The sequence below is a fragment of the Triticum urartu genome, chromosome 7 (genome assembly GCF_003073215.2).
Source record: "Triticum urartu cultivar G1812 chromosome 7, Tu2.1, whole genome shotgun sequence".
NCBI classification, from domain to species: domain Eukaryota; kingdom Viridiplantae; phylum Streptophyta; class Magnoliopsida; order Poales; family Poaceae; genus Triticum; species Triticum urartu.
This window is the reverse complement of record NC_053028.1, coordinates 1,196,867-1,214,535: the sequence shown is the minus strand read 5'-3', so window position 1 is coordinate 1,214,535 and position 17,669 is coordinate 1,196,867. Positions and strand designations below refer to the sequence as shown.

At 46.2% G+C, this 17,669-nt stretch overlaps 1 protein-coding gene across 1 annotated transcript in view; it reads right to left on the bottom strand.

The window, feature by feature from the left end:
* LOC125524184 (F-box/kelch-repeat protein At1g26930-like) overlaps nucleotides 1-6,670 on the bottom strand; it is a 38,930-nt gene extending 32,260 nt beyond the window's left edge. Inside the window, exons 1-4 of the mRNA XM_048689257.1 lie at nucleotides 6,478-6,670; nucleotides 5,987-6,084; nucleotides 4,870-4,951; nucleotides 4,445-4,732 (exon numbers count right to left, since the gene is read on the bottom strand). Of these exons, the coding sequence (XP_048545214.1) occupies nucleotides 4,445-4,732; nucleotides 4,870-4,951; nucleotides 5,987-6,084; nucleotides 6,478-6,670 (661 nt within the window). The remainder of the gene's footprint in view (nucleotides 1-4,444; nucleotides 4,733-4,869; nucleotides 4,952-5,986; nucleotides 6,085-6,477) is intronic.
* Between the last annotated feature and the right edge of the window lie 10,999 nt (nucleotides 6,671-17,669).

Below are 17,669 nucleotides of genomic sequence, written 5' to 3'. Positions count from 1 at the left end.
CCTTGCAATAGTTTTGCGATATAAAGGTGGTGATATTAGAGTCGTGCTAGTTGAGTAATTGTGAAATTGAGAAATACTTGTGTTGAGGTTTGCAAGTCCCGTAGCATGCACGTATGGTGAACCGTTATGTAACGAAGTCGGAGCATGAGGTGTTTATTGATTGTCTTCCTTATGAGTGGCGGTCGGGATGAGCGATGGTATTTTCCTACCAATATATCCCCCTAGGAGCATGCGCGTAGTAATTTGTTTCGATGACTAATAGATTTTTGCAATAAGTATGTGAGTTCTTTATGACTAATGTTGAGTCCATGGATTATAGGCACTCTCACCCTTCCATCATTGCTAGCCTCTTCGGTACCATGCATTGCCCTTTCTCACCTCGAGAGTTGGTGCAAACTTCGCCGGTGCATCCAAACCCCGTGATACGATACGCTCTGTCACACATAAACCTCCTTATATCTTCCTCAAAACAGCCACCATACCTACCTATCATGGCATTTCCATAGCCATTCCGAGATATATTGCCATGCAACTTCCATCATCATCATATACATGACTTGAGCATTCATTGTCATATTGCTTTGCATGATCGTAAGATAGCTAGCATGATGTTTTCATGGCTTGTCCGTTTTTTGATATCATTGCTACGCTAGATCATTGCACATCCCGGTACACCGTCGGAAGCATTCATATAGAGTCATATCTTTGTTCTAGTTACCGAGTTGTAATATTGAGTTGTAAGTAAATAAAAGTGTGATGATCATCATTATTAGAGCATTGCCCCAGTGAGGAAAGGATGATGGACACTATGATTCCCCCACAAGTCGGGATGAGACTCCGGACGAAAAAAATAAAAAATAAAAAAAGAAAGGCCAAAAAAGAGAAGGCCCAAAAAAAGAGAAAAAAAGAAAAAAAGAGAGAAAAGAGAGAAGGGGCAATGTTACTATCCTTTTACCACACTTGTGCTTCAAAGTAGCACCATGTTCTTCATATAGAGAGTCTCTTGAGTTATCACTTTCATATACTAGTGGGAATTTTCATTATAGAACTTGGCTTGTATATTCCAACGATGGGCTTCCTCAAATGCCCTAGGTCTTCATGAGCAAGCAAGTTGGATGCACACCCACTTAGTTTCAGTTTGAGCTTTCATACACTTATAGCTCTAGTGCATCCATTGCATGGCAATCCCTACTCACTCACATTGATATCTATTAATGGGCATCTCCATAGCCCGTTGATACGCCTAGTTGATGTGAGACTTTCTCCTTTTTTGTCTTCTCCACATAACCCCCATCATCATATTCTATTCCACCTATAGTGCTATGTCCATGGCTCACGCTCATGTATTGCGTGAAAGTTGAAAAGGTTTGAGAAACGTCAAAAGTATGAAACAATTGCTTGGCTTGTCATCGGGGTTGTGCATGATGTGAATATTTTGTGTGGTGAAGATGGAGCATAGCCAGACTATATGATTTTGTAGCGATGAGCTTTATTTGGCTATGTTATTTCAATAAGACATAATTGCTTGGTTGGTATGCTTGAAGTATTATTCTTTTTATGTCAAATGATAGATTATTGCTTTGAATCACTCGTGTCTTAATATTCATGCCATGATTAGACATATGATCAAGATTGTGCTAGGTAGCATTCCACATAAAAAATTATCTTTTTATCATTTACCTACTCGAGGACGAGCGGGAATTAAGCTTGGGGATGCTGATACGTCTCCGTCGTATCTATAATTTTTGATTGTTCCATGCAAATATTCTACAACTTCCATATACTTTTTGGCAACTTTTTATACTATTTTTGGGACTAACATATTGATCCAGTGCCCAGTGCCAGTTCTTGTCTGTTGCATGTTTTTGGTTTCGCAAAATATCCATGTCAAACGGAGTCCAAACGGGATAAAAATGGACGGAGCTTATTTTTTGAAAATATGGAAAATCTGGAAGGAAAATCAACGCGAACCAGTGTCCGAGGTGGTCACGAGGTAGGGGGCGCCCCCCCCCCCTAGGGCGCGCCCCTACCCTCGTGAGCCACCTGTAAGGCGGTTGACGCTCTTCTTTTGCCGCAAGAAAGCTAATATTCGGAAAAAAAATCACGGCGAAGGTTTCAGGCCAATCGGAGTTACGGATCTCCATATATACACGAAACGGTGAAACAGAGCGAGGAGAGAACGCAGAAACAGAGAGATAGATCGAATCTCGGAGGGGCTCTCACCCCTCCCACGCCATGGGAGCCAAGGACCAGAGGGGAAACCCTTCTCCCACCTAGGGAGGAGGTCAAGGAAGAAGAAGAAGAAGGGGGGCCCTCTCCCCCCTTGCTCCCGGTGGCGCCGGAGCACTGCCGGGGCCATCATCATCACCGCCATCTTCACCAACAACTTCACCGCCATCATCACCAACTCTTCCCCCTCTATGCAGCGGTGTAACCTCTCTCTTACCCACTGTAATCTCTACTTAAACATGGTTCTCAACGCTATATATTATTCCCAATGATGTATGGCTATTTTATGATGTTTGAGTAGATCCGTTTTGTCCTAATGGCTATTTGATGATCAAGATTGGTTTGAGTTGCATGTTTTATTATTGGTGTTGTCCTATGGTGCTCTCCGTGTCGCGCAAGCATTAGGGATCCCCGCTGTAGGGTTTGCAATATGTTCATGATTTGCTTATGGTGGGTGGCGTGAGTGACAAAAGCACAGACCCGAGTAAGTTGGTTGTTTGCGTATGGGATAAAGGGGACTTGATGCTTTAATGCTATGGTTGGGTTTTACCTTAATGAATCTTTAGTAGTTGTGGATGCTTGCTAGAGTTCCAATCATAAGTGCATATGATCCAAGAAGAGAAAGTATGTTAGCTTATGCCTCTCCCTCATATAAAATTGCAATAATGATTACCGGTCTAGTTATCGATTGCCTAGGGACAAATAACTTTCTCGTAACAACAAGCTGTTTACTAAAACTAATTTAGTTGTGTCTTTATCTAAACGGCACCTAGCTTTTATTTTCGTGCTCTTTACTTTCTTGCAAGCCTATCCATCAACACCTACAAAGTACTTCTAGTTTCATACTTGTTCTAGGTAAAGTAAACGTCAAGCGTGCGTAGAGTTGTATCGGTGGTCGATAGAACTTGAGGAAATATTTGTTCTACCTTTAGCTCCTCATTGGGTTCGACACTCTTACTTATCGAAAGAGGCTACAATTGATCCCCTATACTTGTGGGTTATGAGCAACCCTCCCACTCGTGGGCTTAGCTGCAGTCCAGTACTCGCCTATGTTTGAAAAATCCTACCGAGTGGTGAGCAACCCTCCCACTCGGGGGCTTAGCTGCAGTCCAGTACTCGCCTAAGTTTGGAACACATCTCTATCCACAAGGACGGGGAGGTGTAGGTTGACTGCAACCTTCTCCTTGGAGCTGCGCCAAAAGTACAACGTACGCTCCATCGCTATCCACAAGGACGGCGAGGTGCAGGTCGGCTGCAACCTTCTCCTCGGAGCAGCGCCACAAGTACAATGTACTCTCCATCCCTATCCGCATGGATGGCAAGGTGCAGGTCAACTGTAACCTTCTCCTCGGAGCTGTGTCATAAGTACGACGTACGCTCCATCTCTTCCTGCAAGGACGACGAGGTTCAGGTTGACTGCAACCTTCTTCTAGGAGCTGCATCTCAAGTACAAAGATTATTCCGAGTAAAGAGCAAATTCTAGTCGAAGGCAAACCCAAGCATATTCAGAGATAAACCAAGTTCAGATAAATCCTAAGGTTCCGGATAATGGGTTAAAAGTATTCGTGCATCAAGCCCGAAGAAGTTTAACGGTTACACCATCACTCGGCATTCCGAGGCAAATAAAGGTAGAGCATAATGTTTTTCGGTCACTCGTCAGGAGAAGGTCTGGCTGGGTCGCAGAAACTGTCAAGGTCTATGCTGTCTGCAATGCGAGTGGCGGCGTCAAGGAAAGTGTCCATGAAGGACTAGAAAGTGTGCCTCTTTGTGTTAGCAACCTTAAGCTCTGCCAGCTTGTCTTCTTTGACGTCTTTGCAGTGCACTCGGACAAGGGACAACACGACATCAGCGCCACAGCGAGCAGATGACTTCTTCCATTCTTGCACTTGGTCAGGTATTTGATTCAGTCGAGCCATCAAAGACTCGAGGTCTTGGGACAATTCCACCTGAGGCCAGAGTTCAGCATCAACCCGAGTCATCGCCGCCTTCAGGCGGGCAAGATAAGCAACCGCGCTGTCCATGCGAGATTCCAACCGCAGCACATTCATCGCAACATCATCCTTGACTGGGCAATTTATGGGATCGAGACCCGTCTCGACCCGCCCAGTTTCCGCTTCAAAGTCTTGGCAAAGCTCTGCACAGTTGAATAAATGGTGAGTCGACGATATAATCAGGCCTGCCAGTCGACCGTAATAAGTCAGTCAAGCATCGGTACCTTCAAGTTTTAAGACCAGCTTTGCAGCAAGCTGGCCCAGATAAGACTCCAACTCGCCCTTGTTGGCCTTGAGGATCCCAAGCTCCTCAGTCAGCTTGTCCTTGTCTTTCTTCGGTCGCTCGACCTCTCGATTAGTGTCAGAAACAACAGTCTTCAGTTTGGAGTTCTCTTGTTCTAACTTGCCGACTGAAGCAAGCTTCTTGTCAGCAAGTGCCATTTTCTCTTGCGCTTCCTTCTGTGCAGCAGCAAGATCCTGATCCTTCTTCTCCAAAGCCTGCTTCATTTTCTCTAAAGAAATAACATTCTTCAAACGGGCTTGGAGTTGACGGTTTTCACTACATACATCTGCTCGAGTGGAGTCACTCGGTTCAAAAAATGGAAAGGAAAAGTGTGAGCAGTGAGATAGACAGTTGACGATTGGTTACCTCCCATGGCAGCTACTTCATCACGAGCAGTCTTGAGATTCTTCCTGGCCAGTTCTAGATCAAGGTTGAGGCTGATTTGTTGCTTGTTCAGTGTAGAAAGTTGAACACCGAGATCACAAGATTTTTGCGGTCAATACATAAGACATATCAGTCGATTGAAATAAAAAGACATCACAGCAACAATTACTTCAAGACTACCGCCGAATCAAACATTCAACGGCAGTCTCGGGGACTACACCCAATGCATGCACTTAGCGTGCCCCCACTGGTTTGAGCAACCACTCGGCATGGTCTGCCCAGCGTGAGTTGAAAAAAAGGAGGGTTCTCAGACCATAGTCGACTGCCCGCAGTCAACCACGGTCTCGGGGACTACACCCAGTGGGTGCACTTTAGCGTGCCCCCACTGGTTCTGGTTCCATTCGACCTGGTCCGCCCAGGCCGAGTGACAAAATTCAGGTTCTCAGCCCATAGTCGACTGCCCGCAGTCAACCACGGTCTCGGGGACTACACCCAGTGGGTGCACTTAGCGTGCCCCCACTGTTCTGGTTCCATTCGACCTGGTCCGCCCAGGCCGAGTGACAAAATTCAGATTCTCAGACCACAGTCGACTGCCCGCAGTCAACTATGGTCCCAGCGGGTGCACTCAGAGTGCCCCCACTAGTTCAAAGATTCAATTCAAGTCAACCCAAATTGACATATGTAACTTCAAAACAGTCACACCCCAGTGGGTGATCAGACAAGAAATATGATCAATCGGAAATCAACTAACCTAGACATTGGTCTGCAGAGCAGCTCCAGCGTTGAAGGCCACCTGACTGGCCTCATGCACCACTTTCATTTACCCCATCACAAGGTTCAACTGAAGAAGAGCTTCCTTGGCGGTAGTCGGTGGGTCGTCCGGGGTCTGATACGCAGTGAAAAGCGATGATGGTAGAGCAGTCGAAGCAGCCGTTGGGTCTGACGCATGAAATTGTATTGGTGCAGCAGAGGTCTGAGCAGCGGATCCTGATCGGTATTCAGTCGACAGCGAGATAGCGAAAGTGACGCTGGTGCGAGCCGGATCTGTCGATCGCTCGACCACCGTCCCAGGCATCACGGTCGACTAAGTAACCTGTACCTCAGGCGCTTTCCCGCTTAGTTCCTTGTCCCTCCTCCTCCTTCCCCTCAGCGGTACTTCTTCTTCATCGAACAGGAGCACAAAAACGTCCCGTGGAGCTGCAACAAACAGAGAAAGTCAGAGAGACAGCTGACAAACAATCCAGTCGTCCAAATAAATTCGAGTCGGGCAGACTTACTGGCTTTGGAGGTAGCTGCATCGTCGGTTTCCTCGTCGTCTGGGGCCTTGTCGATATCCATATCAGTCGCGGCTGAGACTGGGCTGTAAAGGTTCATCATCCACTCGGTCGGTACAACAGGATCGGTCGGAACAAGGAAATACGGGAAGAACATTTACCCAGAAGCAACAGGAACATCCATCTTGATTCTAGGCAAGGTCTTCCGAGCCTTCAAGGGATTGATGCTTAGGCTGCTTGGTGACTTTCTCGGCCAATTTCTGAGTCGAAGACCGAGCGCACTTTTGAGATGGAGCGCCCGAGGACACAGCCTTACCGCGCCTGCCCGCGGGATCATGGTGCTGCTTGGATCGACGTTCGGAATGAGGTGGGGAGTCGACCACCTCCTCATCGTCCGACTCATCGCTCTCATCTTCATCATCGTCGGCTGGTGACTCCCATTCGCTGCTCTCCTCCGCGATGTCCTCGCCCTCATGGTCCTGCTCCAGAGCTTGTTCGCCATTGGGCATTGAGTACATCTTTGTGTAAATGTACAAGACAAGGAGCCGAGTGGAAATCATTCGGATTAACAAACAGTCGGAAAACACACGCAAATTCAATCGGCTATAGTGGCCAAACCTTGTTTGGCTGGTTGCTGTCGCTGAAAGGTTTGACTCTCCTGGCGCCCCTGGGGTTGTCCTTGTTCCCGGTGATGCCCCTCAGCTACTGAGCCACTGTTTTGGCCTCCACCTCCTCTGGATGAACCCGAGCAGTGTCACCAGCCCCGGAGTACATCCACATGGAGTGGCCGCGAGCCTAGAGTGGTTGAATGCGCCGACTGAGGAACACCTCCAGTAGATCCATGCTGGTGACACCTTGGTTGATCAATTGAACCACCCTCTCAACCAACATGCCTGTCTCCGCCTTCTCCGCGGCGGTCACTTTCAACGAAGATGGGGTCTGAGCACGATCAAAAGAGAAAGGGGGAAGTCCAGTCGACTGGCCTGGAGTCACGATATCCTGGCAGTAGAACCAGGTCGACTGCCAGCCCCTGACCGACTCAGGAAGAGTCATCGAAGGGAAGGAACTCCTCTTCCTCTTCTGGATACCCAGACCCCCACACATCTGAATAACATGGGTTTTCTCGTCGTTCGAGTTCGCTTTCTTCACTGTTTGGGAGCGGATGGTGAAAATGTGCTTGAAAAGGGCCCAGTGCGGTCGACACCCCAGGAAATTCTCGCACATGCACACGAATGCGGCAAGATATGTGATGGTGTTGGGCGTAAAATGATGGAGTTGAGCCCCGAATAAATTCAAGAAACCTCGAAAGAAGGGGTGTGGAGGAAGCTAGAAACCACGGTCGACATGAGTGGCGAGCAGAACACACTCACCCGGTCGCGGCTGCGGCTCCGCTTCCCCCTCCGGCAACCGTGCAGACTCATGGACGATCAGCCCTAACTCGGCCATATCATCCAAATCTTCCTGCCGAAGCAAAGATCGGATCCAATGTCCCTGGATCCAACCCGACGGCAGCCCCGATTCGTCTTCTTGCTTTTCGCCGCCCCCGTCACCTTCTTCGCGCGTTCCAGCGCCGCCATTTTCTCCTTCCCCATGGCGGCGGAGCAACGGCGTCGAAGAATGGAGAAACTGGACGAGGTGAAGGAGCAAGAGGAAGAAGAAGGAGAATGGGCACGAACAGTGCGGACGCCTCGGCCTCGCCGCTTTTAAAGGCCTAATTCCGGGTGGCTGACGCATGGGCCCAGGCGGTCCTGTCAAATCCCTGAATAGTTGCACACGAGATACGTGGCGAAAAAGGTGGCGCGGAAATCGAAACGTCCTATTTAACAGTTCCACTTACCACGGCGCACTTCCACCAAAATTTCGAATCCCGCAAAATCCGGGATCTTCTACAGCCGATCACGGCAAAGATTCCATGTCAAGGACAACACTCGACGGCGAATGTTATAAAAGCCAATCAGCAATTTCTGAATCGATCAAGGCGTCTGAAACGAAGCCGAAGTTCCAACAATTGACCTCCATTCGGGGAAGAGTTCTTGAGAAAAGCAAGAATCAAAGCAAGGTCAACTTCAACCTTCTTTTCACTCGGACCTCAATCCATTCGGGAGCTAATGATGAGGACATAGACCTGGGGTAGGGTAATAAGCCTGACCTATACGTCCTACCTAAGGCCCTTGTCCTAAAAGCAAAGAAGTTCAAGAGTAAGTAGAGAGGGCCCAACAAAGGTGTCGAGTGCAATCCACTCAACTTATCATTCACTCGGAGACCCCTCCTTATTTAAGTCACTCGACGACTAAACCACTCGACGTGCAGAAGACCTAAAGCCACTCCACGCAGCAACGGTCGGGCGTTTACCCATATACTTAATGATCATTAATAGCACTTTATTGTAGACGTTACCTATAACGTTCTCTCTCTTTATGTACATTGAACTCCTTGTAACGTGGGCGGGTTGGGCTCCTGGCGCACTCTATATAAGCCACCCCCCTCCACTAGCACAAGGGTTCGCACCCCGGTAATACCACACTCATATAATCCAGACGACCGCCTCAGGGCATCCGAGACGTAGGGATGTTACTTCCTCCGAGAAGGGCCTGAGCTCGTAAAACTCTTTTCAACAACTCACCATAGCTAGGATCACTAGTAGAAAAGGGGGTAAAGGTTCAGGCCGGGTAAGCCCATTAGTCCCGGTTCAGTCTAGAACCGGGACCAATAGGTGCATTGGACCTGGTTCGTGAGCCCAGGGGGCCGTCCGGGCCACATGGGCCATTGGTCCCGGTTCGTCTGGACCTTTTGGTCCCGGTTTGTGGGACAAACCGGGACCAATGGTCCTGGCTCCTGGCCCACCACCATTGGCCCCGGTTAGAGGCATGAACCGGGACCAAAGGCCCCCCTTTAGTCCCGGTTCATGCCAACAACCGGGACCAATGGTGGTGCCTATATATACCCCCTTGCGCAAGAGCAGAGCACACTGCTCTGTTTTTTCTAGCCGAGGGGGAGAGGGCTTGGTGGTGCTCTAGCTCACCTCCTATGCACACAAGGTGTTCGATGGAATGCCCGAGCCACACTACTTAAGCTTTCTCCTCTCCAAGCTCGACCTCCAAGCTCCATTTTCCTCAATATTTGTCTAGGTTTAACGGTCCGTCACGCCCCGCCCCCGTCTTCACCGCCGTCGATCACGCGCACCGATCTCATCACCGGCACCACCGTGGTGAGCCTCTTATTCTTATCTTCTTTCTGAAAGGAAAAATATTCTTACTTGTATGTTTAGATAGATACTTCTATCATTTTCTTACTTTTATTATTGCATCTTATATAGTGCGATGGTTTTGGTATCCGTCCCCGTCGGCCCTCGTCCTGTCTATGATTCGGATGTGGTATATATTATCTTTATAACTATTGGTTCATTTATTGTTTATGAAAATTATGCCGACCAACGTGACATAGATTTTATTTATCTTGGAGGTATGTGAACCGGAAATTCCAACCGACCCTATTGTTGAGAGGTTAAATTTAGTTGAAGAAGAAAACAATTTCTTGAAGGAAAAAATAAAAAAAATTGAGGAGGATAAGATGATATTGGAGTTGCATGTTGCGGATGTCGTCGATGATCACAAGATCAAGATGGATGCAATGCGCTTGAAGATTAGAAAGATTAGAAAATATGCCATTCATACCGAGGGTTGGTATCATTATGCCGTTGGATCAATTGTTACCTTGGTTGTGATTATGATCGCGTTTGTTTTCGCATTGAAATGTTTTACATAGTTTCAATGTATGGTTTAATTAATTAGATGCTCTGGAGAGCTATATGTTGTTAGATGAGAACTATGTACGTACTTTGGTTTTAATGTGATGATGAACTTATATTAATTTGGTCACTTAATTATCTATTCATGATGTTCTGTAATGGTTTTTGACACACTTAATTATATATAACGCACGCAGATGAACTGGCAATGGATGTACGGTGATAGACACACCTCCGAGTACATTAAGGGCGTGCATGAATTTCTCGAAGCGGCTGAGGCAAACAAGCAGAATGGTTTTATGTGTTGTCCATGCCCTAATTGTGGGAATACGAAGTCTTACTCTGACCGGAAAATCCTTCACACCCACCTGCTTTACAAGGGTTTCATGCCACACTATAATGTTTGGACAAGGCACGGAGAAATAGGGGTTATGATGGAAGACGGCGAAGAAGAAGAGTACGATGACAACTATGTGCCCCCTGAATACGGTGATGCTGCAACGGGGGGAGCTGGTGAAGATCAAGAGGAACCGGACGATGTGCCCAATGATGCTGCAACGGGTGAAGCTGCTGAAGAACAAGAGGAACCAGACGATGTGCCCGATGATGATGATCTCCGCCGGGTCATTGTCGATGCAAGGACGCAATGCGAAAGTCAAAAGGAAAAGCTGAAGTTCGATCGCATGTTAGAGGAAGACAGAAAAGGTTTGTACCCCAATTGCGAAGATGGCAACACAAAGATCGGTACCGTACTGGAATTGCTGCAGTGGAAGGCAGAGAACGCTGTGCCTGACAAAGGATTTGAGAAGCTACTGAAAATATTGAAGAAGAAGCTTCCAAAGGATAACGAGTTGCCCGATAGTACATACGCAGCAAAGAAGGTCGTATGCCCTCTAGGATTGGAGGTGCAGAAGATACATGCATGCCCTAATGACTGCATCCTCTACCGCGGTGCATACAAGGATCTGAACGCATGCCCGGTATGCGGTGCATTGCGGTATAAGATCACACGAGATGACCCTGGTGATGTTGATGGCGAGCCCCCCAGGAAGAGGGTTCCTGCGAAGGTGATGTGGTATGCTCCTATAATACCACGATTGAAACTTCTGTTCAGAAACGGAGAGCATGCCAAGTTGATGCGATGGCACAGTGAGGACCGTAAGAAAGACGGGAAGTTGAGAGCACCCGCTGACGGGTCACAGTGGAGAAAAATCGAGAGAAATACTGGGATGAGTTTGCAAAGGACCCAAGGAACGTATCGTTTGCTTTAAGCGCGGATGGCATTAATCCTTTCGGGGAGCAGAGCAGCAATCACAGCACCTGGCCCGTGACTCTATGTATGTATAACCTTCCTCCTTGGATGTGCATGAAGCGGAAGTTCATTATGATGCCAGTTCTCATCCAAGGCCCTAAGTAACCCGGCAACGACATTGATGTGTACCTAAGGCCACTAGTTGAAGAACTTTTACAGCTGTGGAATGGAAACGGTGTACGTACGTGGGATGAGCACAAACAAGAGGAATTTAACCTAAAGGCATTGTTGTTCGTGACCATAAACGATTGGCCCGCTCTCAGTAACCTTTCAGGACAGACAAACAAGGGATACCACGCATGCACACACTGTTTGGATGACACCGAAAGTATATACCTGGACAGATGCAGGAAGAATGTGTACGTGGGCGATCGTCGATTTCTCCCGACCAACCATCAATGTCGAAAGAAAGGCGAGGCAGATCACCGGAAGAAGCCCGGCATGCGTACCGGTGATCACGTACTTGCTATGGTCAATGATTTACACGTAATCTTTGGAAAGGGTCCCGGCGGACTAGCTGTTTTGAATGACACTGAGGGACGCGCACCCATGTGGAAGAAGAAATCTATATTCTTCGACCTACCCTACTGGAAAGAGCTAGAGGTCCGCTCTTCAATCGACGTGATGCACGTGACGAAGAACCTTTGCGTGAACCAGTTAGGCTTCTTGGGCGTGTATGGGAAGACAAAAGATACACCTGAGGCACGGGAGGACCTGCAACGTTTGCACGAAAAAAACGGCATGCCTCCGAAGCAGTATGAAGGTCTTGCCAGCTATGCTCTTACGAAAGAAGAGAAAGAAATTTTCTTTGAATGCCTGCTCAGTATGAAGGTCCCGACTGGCTTCTCGTCAAATATAAATGGAACAATAAATATGCCAGAGAAAAAGTTCCAGAACCTAAAGTCTCATGACTGCCACGTGATTATGACGCAACTGCTTCCGGTTGCATTGAGGGGGCTTCTACCAAAAAACGTCCGATTAGCCATTGTGAAGCTATGTGCATTCCTCAATGCAATCTCTCAGAAGGTGATCGATCCAGAAATCATACCAAGGCTAAGGAGTGATGTGGCGCAATGTCTTGTCAGTTTCGAGCTGGTGTTCCCACCATCCTTCTTCAATATCATAATGCACGTCCTAGTTCATCTAGTCGAAGAGATTGTCATTCTGGGGCCCGTATTTCTACACAATATGTTCCCCTTTGAGAGGTTCATGGGGGTCCTAAAGAAATATGTCCGTAACCGCGCTAGGCCAGATGGAAGCATCTCCATGGGCCATCAAACAGAGGATGTCATCGGGTTTTGTGTTGACTTCATTCCTGGCCTTAAGAAGATAGGTCTCCCTAAATCGCGGTATGAGAGGAGACTGACTGGAAAAGGCACGCTAGGAGCGCACTCAATAATATGTAGGGACAGGCATTCTTGGTCTAAAGCACACTACACAGTTTTACAGAACTCTACCTTGGTGACCCCGTATGTCGATGAACACAAGAACAGTCTGCGCTCCAAACGCCCGGAGCAGTGCGACTACTGGATTACATGTGAACACATCAGGACTTTCAGCAGTTGGTTGGAAACACGTCTCAGAGGTGACAACACTGTTTGTGATGAGTTGTACTTGTTGTCCAGGGGACCATCTTTGACTGTATTGATTTACAAAGGATACGAGATAAATGGGAATACATTTCACACGATTGACCAAGATCAAAAGAGCACCAACCAAAACAGCGGTGTCCGCTTTGATGCAGCAACCGAGAAGGGAAAGGACACATATTATGGTTACATAGTGGACATATGGGAAAATGACTATGGACATGATTTTAAGGTCTCTTTGTTTAAGTGAAAATGGGTCAATCTGTCAGGAGGCGGGGTACAGGTAGACCCACAGTATGGAATGACAACAGTGGATCTGAAAAATCTTGGGTACACTGACGAACCATTCGTCCTAGCCAATGATGTGGCACAGGTTATCTATGTGAAGGACATGTCTACCAGACCGAGAAAAAGAAAAGATAAGGAAGCGAATACATCATACGATGAGCCAAAGCGCCACATAGTTCTTTCAGGAAAAAGGGACATCCTGGGAGTGGACGGCAAGACAGACATGTCTGAAGATTATGAAAAGTTTCATGAAATTCCTCCCTTCAATGTCAACGCTGACCCAAGCATCCTGATAAACAATGAAGATTATCCATGGTTACGGCGCAATAAGCAAATGACACAAGCGAAGAAAAAGTGAAGACTTTCTCCCGCAACTATTATGATGATACCATGCCAAATTTGTAACAGACGAACATGTTACCATTGTCCGTTTTATACATGCACATGCTATGTGGGTGAAATTATGATACCATGCCAACTTTCAACCTTTTTAGAGTTCATTTTAAAATGCTTTCCAATTTCAGAGTCATTTAGCTCAAATAATGAATTAATAGCAAACAGAATGAACTACAAAACTTTTAAGAAAATAAAAACAACCAATTAAAATATTATGTTATGATCAACTAAAATAAAACTATAATATTCTTCAATAGCAAAAAGAATATAATTTTGTGACCTAAAATCAAACTATAAGTATTTAATTGTAAGTATAAATAAAAAATAAATAGCAACGAAGAAAAAAAATTCTATTTTTATAGTAAAGTTATTCATAAACTAGTGATTCACACAAATTTTATAAAATTCAAATTTAAACTATTCAAAATTTTAAAACTAATGGCACTAACAGAAAGTTTATAATTTTTGTGACCTAAAATCAAAAAGAAATCACTAAAAAACTATAAGTATTAGTTGTAAGTATATAAATAAAAAATAAATAGAAAAAAAATTCTATTTTTATAGTAAAGTTATTCATACACTAGTGATTCGCACAAATTTTTAAAAATTCAAATTTAAACTATTCAAAATTTTAAACTAATGGCACTAACAGAAAGTTTATAATTTTTGTGACCTAAAAGCAAAAAAGAAATCACTAAAAAACTGTAAGTATTTAGTTTTAAGTAGAAATAAAAAAATAAAAAACCAAAAAAATGTAGAAATAAAAAAGAAAAAACCAAAAAAATGCCACCTACTGGGCCTCCACGGCCTGAATACGACTAGAAACCCTACATGGGCCAGGATTCAGGCCCACAGAGGCCCAATAGGACCACAGGCAGTAACAAGTTTAGGCCCGAAAGCCTGCATTAGAGAGGAGCTCGAATGGGGAGGCACAGCAGCGCTTATAAACAAGTGCCGGCGCCCTTCAGCTAGTGATGTGGGACTAAACTTCAGCTAGCGATGCAGCACAAGGCCATTGGTCCTGGTTGGTGGCACCAACCGGGACTAAAGGGGGCATTGGTCACGGTTCGTGGCACCAACCGTGACCATTGCCCCCCTTTAGTCCCGGTTGGTGCCACCAATCGGGACCAAGGGCCTTCGCTTCCCGCCCTTTCGGCTGCCGAAAATTGGCCTTTGGTCCCGGTTCGTCGCTTCAACCGGGACTAAAGGGGGGCATTGGTCCCGGTTTGTGCCACGAACCGGGACCAATGCTATTGCTATATATACAGCACTTGTCAAAAATTTCATTCAATTCCTCATTCTCCCCGCCGCCGACGCCGCCCTCTGCCCCGACGCCTTGCTCCTCGTCCTCGTCGCCCGCGCACGTCGTCGCAGCCCCCGTCGCCCGAGCCCCGCGCTGCCCCAAGCCCGCCGTCCTCGTCGCCCCTGCCCCGTCGCCGCCAGGCGCTGCCCCGACGCCGCCCGCCCCCGCCAACGCCGTGGTCGTCGCCGACGCCATCGCCGCCGCCGCCGCTGTCGCCCTCGCCGGCCGCCCTCGTTGTGAGCCGCCACCGTCGAGGCTCTGTTTATATATGCAAAAGTTTATATATGCAAAAATTTATACATATATGCAAGTATATATGTATTTTATATATGCAAAAATTTATATATCTAGCTAGGAAGAAGGAAGAAAGGAAGAAGAAGAAAAACTTATATATGAGAAATGTATGTATTTATATATGAGAAATGTATGTATGTATAGATGTATGTATGTGGATACATGAGGGGGGTCGATATACCCCCTCTTCGATAGCATTTTTGTGCATTTTAGGTTAGTGTATATATATGTTGATGTATATATGCAAAAGATAGATTTTTAGAAAAATACTATTTTTTTCTGTTGATGATATGATGATGTTTTTTTTCATATATGCATTTTTTCATATATGTATTAATTTTTTTAAGTTGTTAGTAGATATTGATTTTAGGTTAGTGCATTTTATCACTGATTTTAGGTTAATTGAGCCTCTTTAGTGCATTTTATGTTTGTTGCATTTTAGGTTAGTGCATTTTATGTTAGTGGAGAGGAAAAAGTAAAATAAGGAAAAGGAAAATAAGTAGAGAAAGAAGGAGAAGAAGAAGGAGAAGACGAGGAGAGGAAGAAAAGGAAGAGGAGAAGAAAGGAATAGAGGAGAAGAAGAAAAAATAGAAAAAAATTCTATTTTTTGTTCTTCTCCTCTATTCCTTTCTTCTTCTCCTCTTTTTTTTCAGGGTTCCAGGGTTCGAGGGTTCCAGGGTCGTCGAGGGTTCGAGGGGTCGAGGATCGCCGAGGGGTCGAGAGAGGTTTCCTAGTGTCAAAGTATTGAAGAAATCCATGCCTTCATCATTAGCCGGAAGTAACCAGGGCATGTTGGTACGAAGTTCTGCAAAGTTGTTCTGGAATGGAGTCCCGGATAGAATAATCCGCCTTTTGGTACGAATTCAGCAAAGGCCTTCCAAATAGCGATATTCGGAAGGCTCTTTCTGAACTTTGTACCAAAAAGCGAATTATCCTATCTGGGACTCCGTTCCAGAACAACTTTGAAGAGCTTCGTACCATCATGCACATGTTACTTTCGCCTAATGATGAAGACATGGTTTTGTTGAATCCTTTGACACTAGGCAACCTCCCGACCCCTCGGCGATCCTCTCGAACATGAGAGGAAGAAGAGGATAAAAAAAAAGAGGAAGAAGAAAAAAAAGAGGAGAAGAAAGAATAGAGGAGTTCTTCTCCTCTATTCTTTGTTCTCCTCTTTTTTTTCTTCTTCTTCCTCTTTTTTTTATCGGGAACGAGGGCCGTCGAGGGACATAGATGTAGTGTCGTCGTTGTCGATGTCGTTGTCGATATATACCCCCTCCCGATAGCTTACTATGATTAGGTAGCTAGTTCTACGTTTGGCACTAATATATCCATCTGTCATGTTTGAATAATAATTGCCATGTTGTAAATATTTGTAGAAACTATGGACACCGCCCTAGACGAAGCAACAAAAGAAGCGTTGTTGAGGGACATAATCGCAGAAGGAAGTGATGCCATCTCGTTGTTTCTCAACGAAAACGATGGTCTGGAAGGAGAGGGTGAACAAGCTGGCTACGGTGACCTAATGCCGGTGCAAGAAGAAGAACATGAGGACGGCTCCGGTGACCCAAGGGTGCAAGAAAGACCGTGATACGGCTCCGGTGACCGAACCGAGTCCGGCCAGGTATATATTAGTTAAGCCTATGTGATGACTAGCTAATTGATGCATTCATTGTTTTGGTGTGTACACATATTAATTAAGTCTTTGTTCTTTTTTCTAGCCCTCCGGATCGAGCACAACTTCGGTAAAGAGACGAGGCCCGAAGAGAAAGTTGAGCTCGGATGAAAAGTTTGAGATCATAGTAATCGCGCCCGATGGCCAACCGATTGAACCCATCCGAACAAAGAGCGCATTTGTTGCTCAGTGCGGGGTTCTGGTTAGGGACAAGATCCCGATAAGCATCCAGCAATGGTTTAAGCCGGCTACAGAAGACCCTGAGGTGTCTTATGTCAATGATATGCAGAAAAATGATCTTTGGACTGAGCTGAAGTCAAATTTCACCCTACCGCCTGAGGATAATCCAGAGAACCCAGTTAAAGAGAAATTAATCAAGTCTTTTGCTCTGAAGAGGATGGCAGAACTATTCAGGAGGTGGAAGAAAGAGCTGAATAAGTTTGTCGAAAATAATGAGACACCAGAATTCAAGGGCAGATATGAGAAGATCAGAGATCACTGGCCCGCATTTGTGGCCCACAAGACATCGGAAAAGAGTCAGAAGATGTCGGCGACAAACAAGCAAAATGCTGCGAAGAAGAAGCTTCACCATCGCACGGGGTCAGGTGGCTACCTCGTAGCCCGGCCTAAGTGGTCCAAGACTGAGAATGATCTGGTTCATAAAGGGATCGAACCAGAGACAATTAACTGGCCAGACCGTTGCCGGACTTGGTTCTTCGGGGCTGGCGGAACCTGACCCTGTAACAGGGAAGTGCATTTGGACGAACGATCAAATGGACATACCAGTCAGTAAGCTTAAGCAGTATATCGAAGCAGCGCAGGAAGGGACGTTCTTTCCAGACAGAGAGAACGACGAGCTCACAATGGCCCTCGGGAATCCTGAGCACCCTGGACGGACACGAG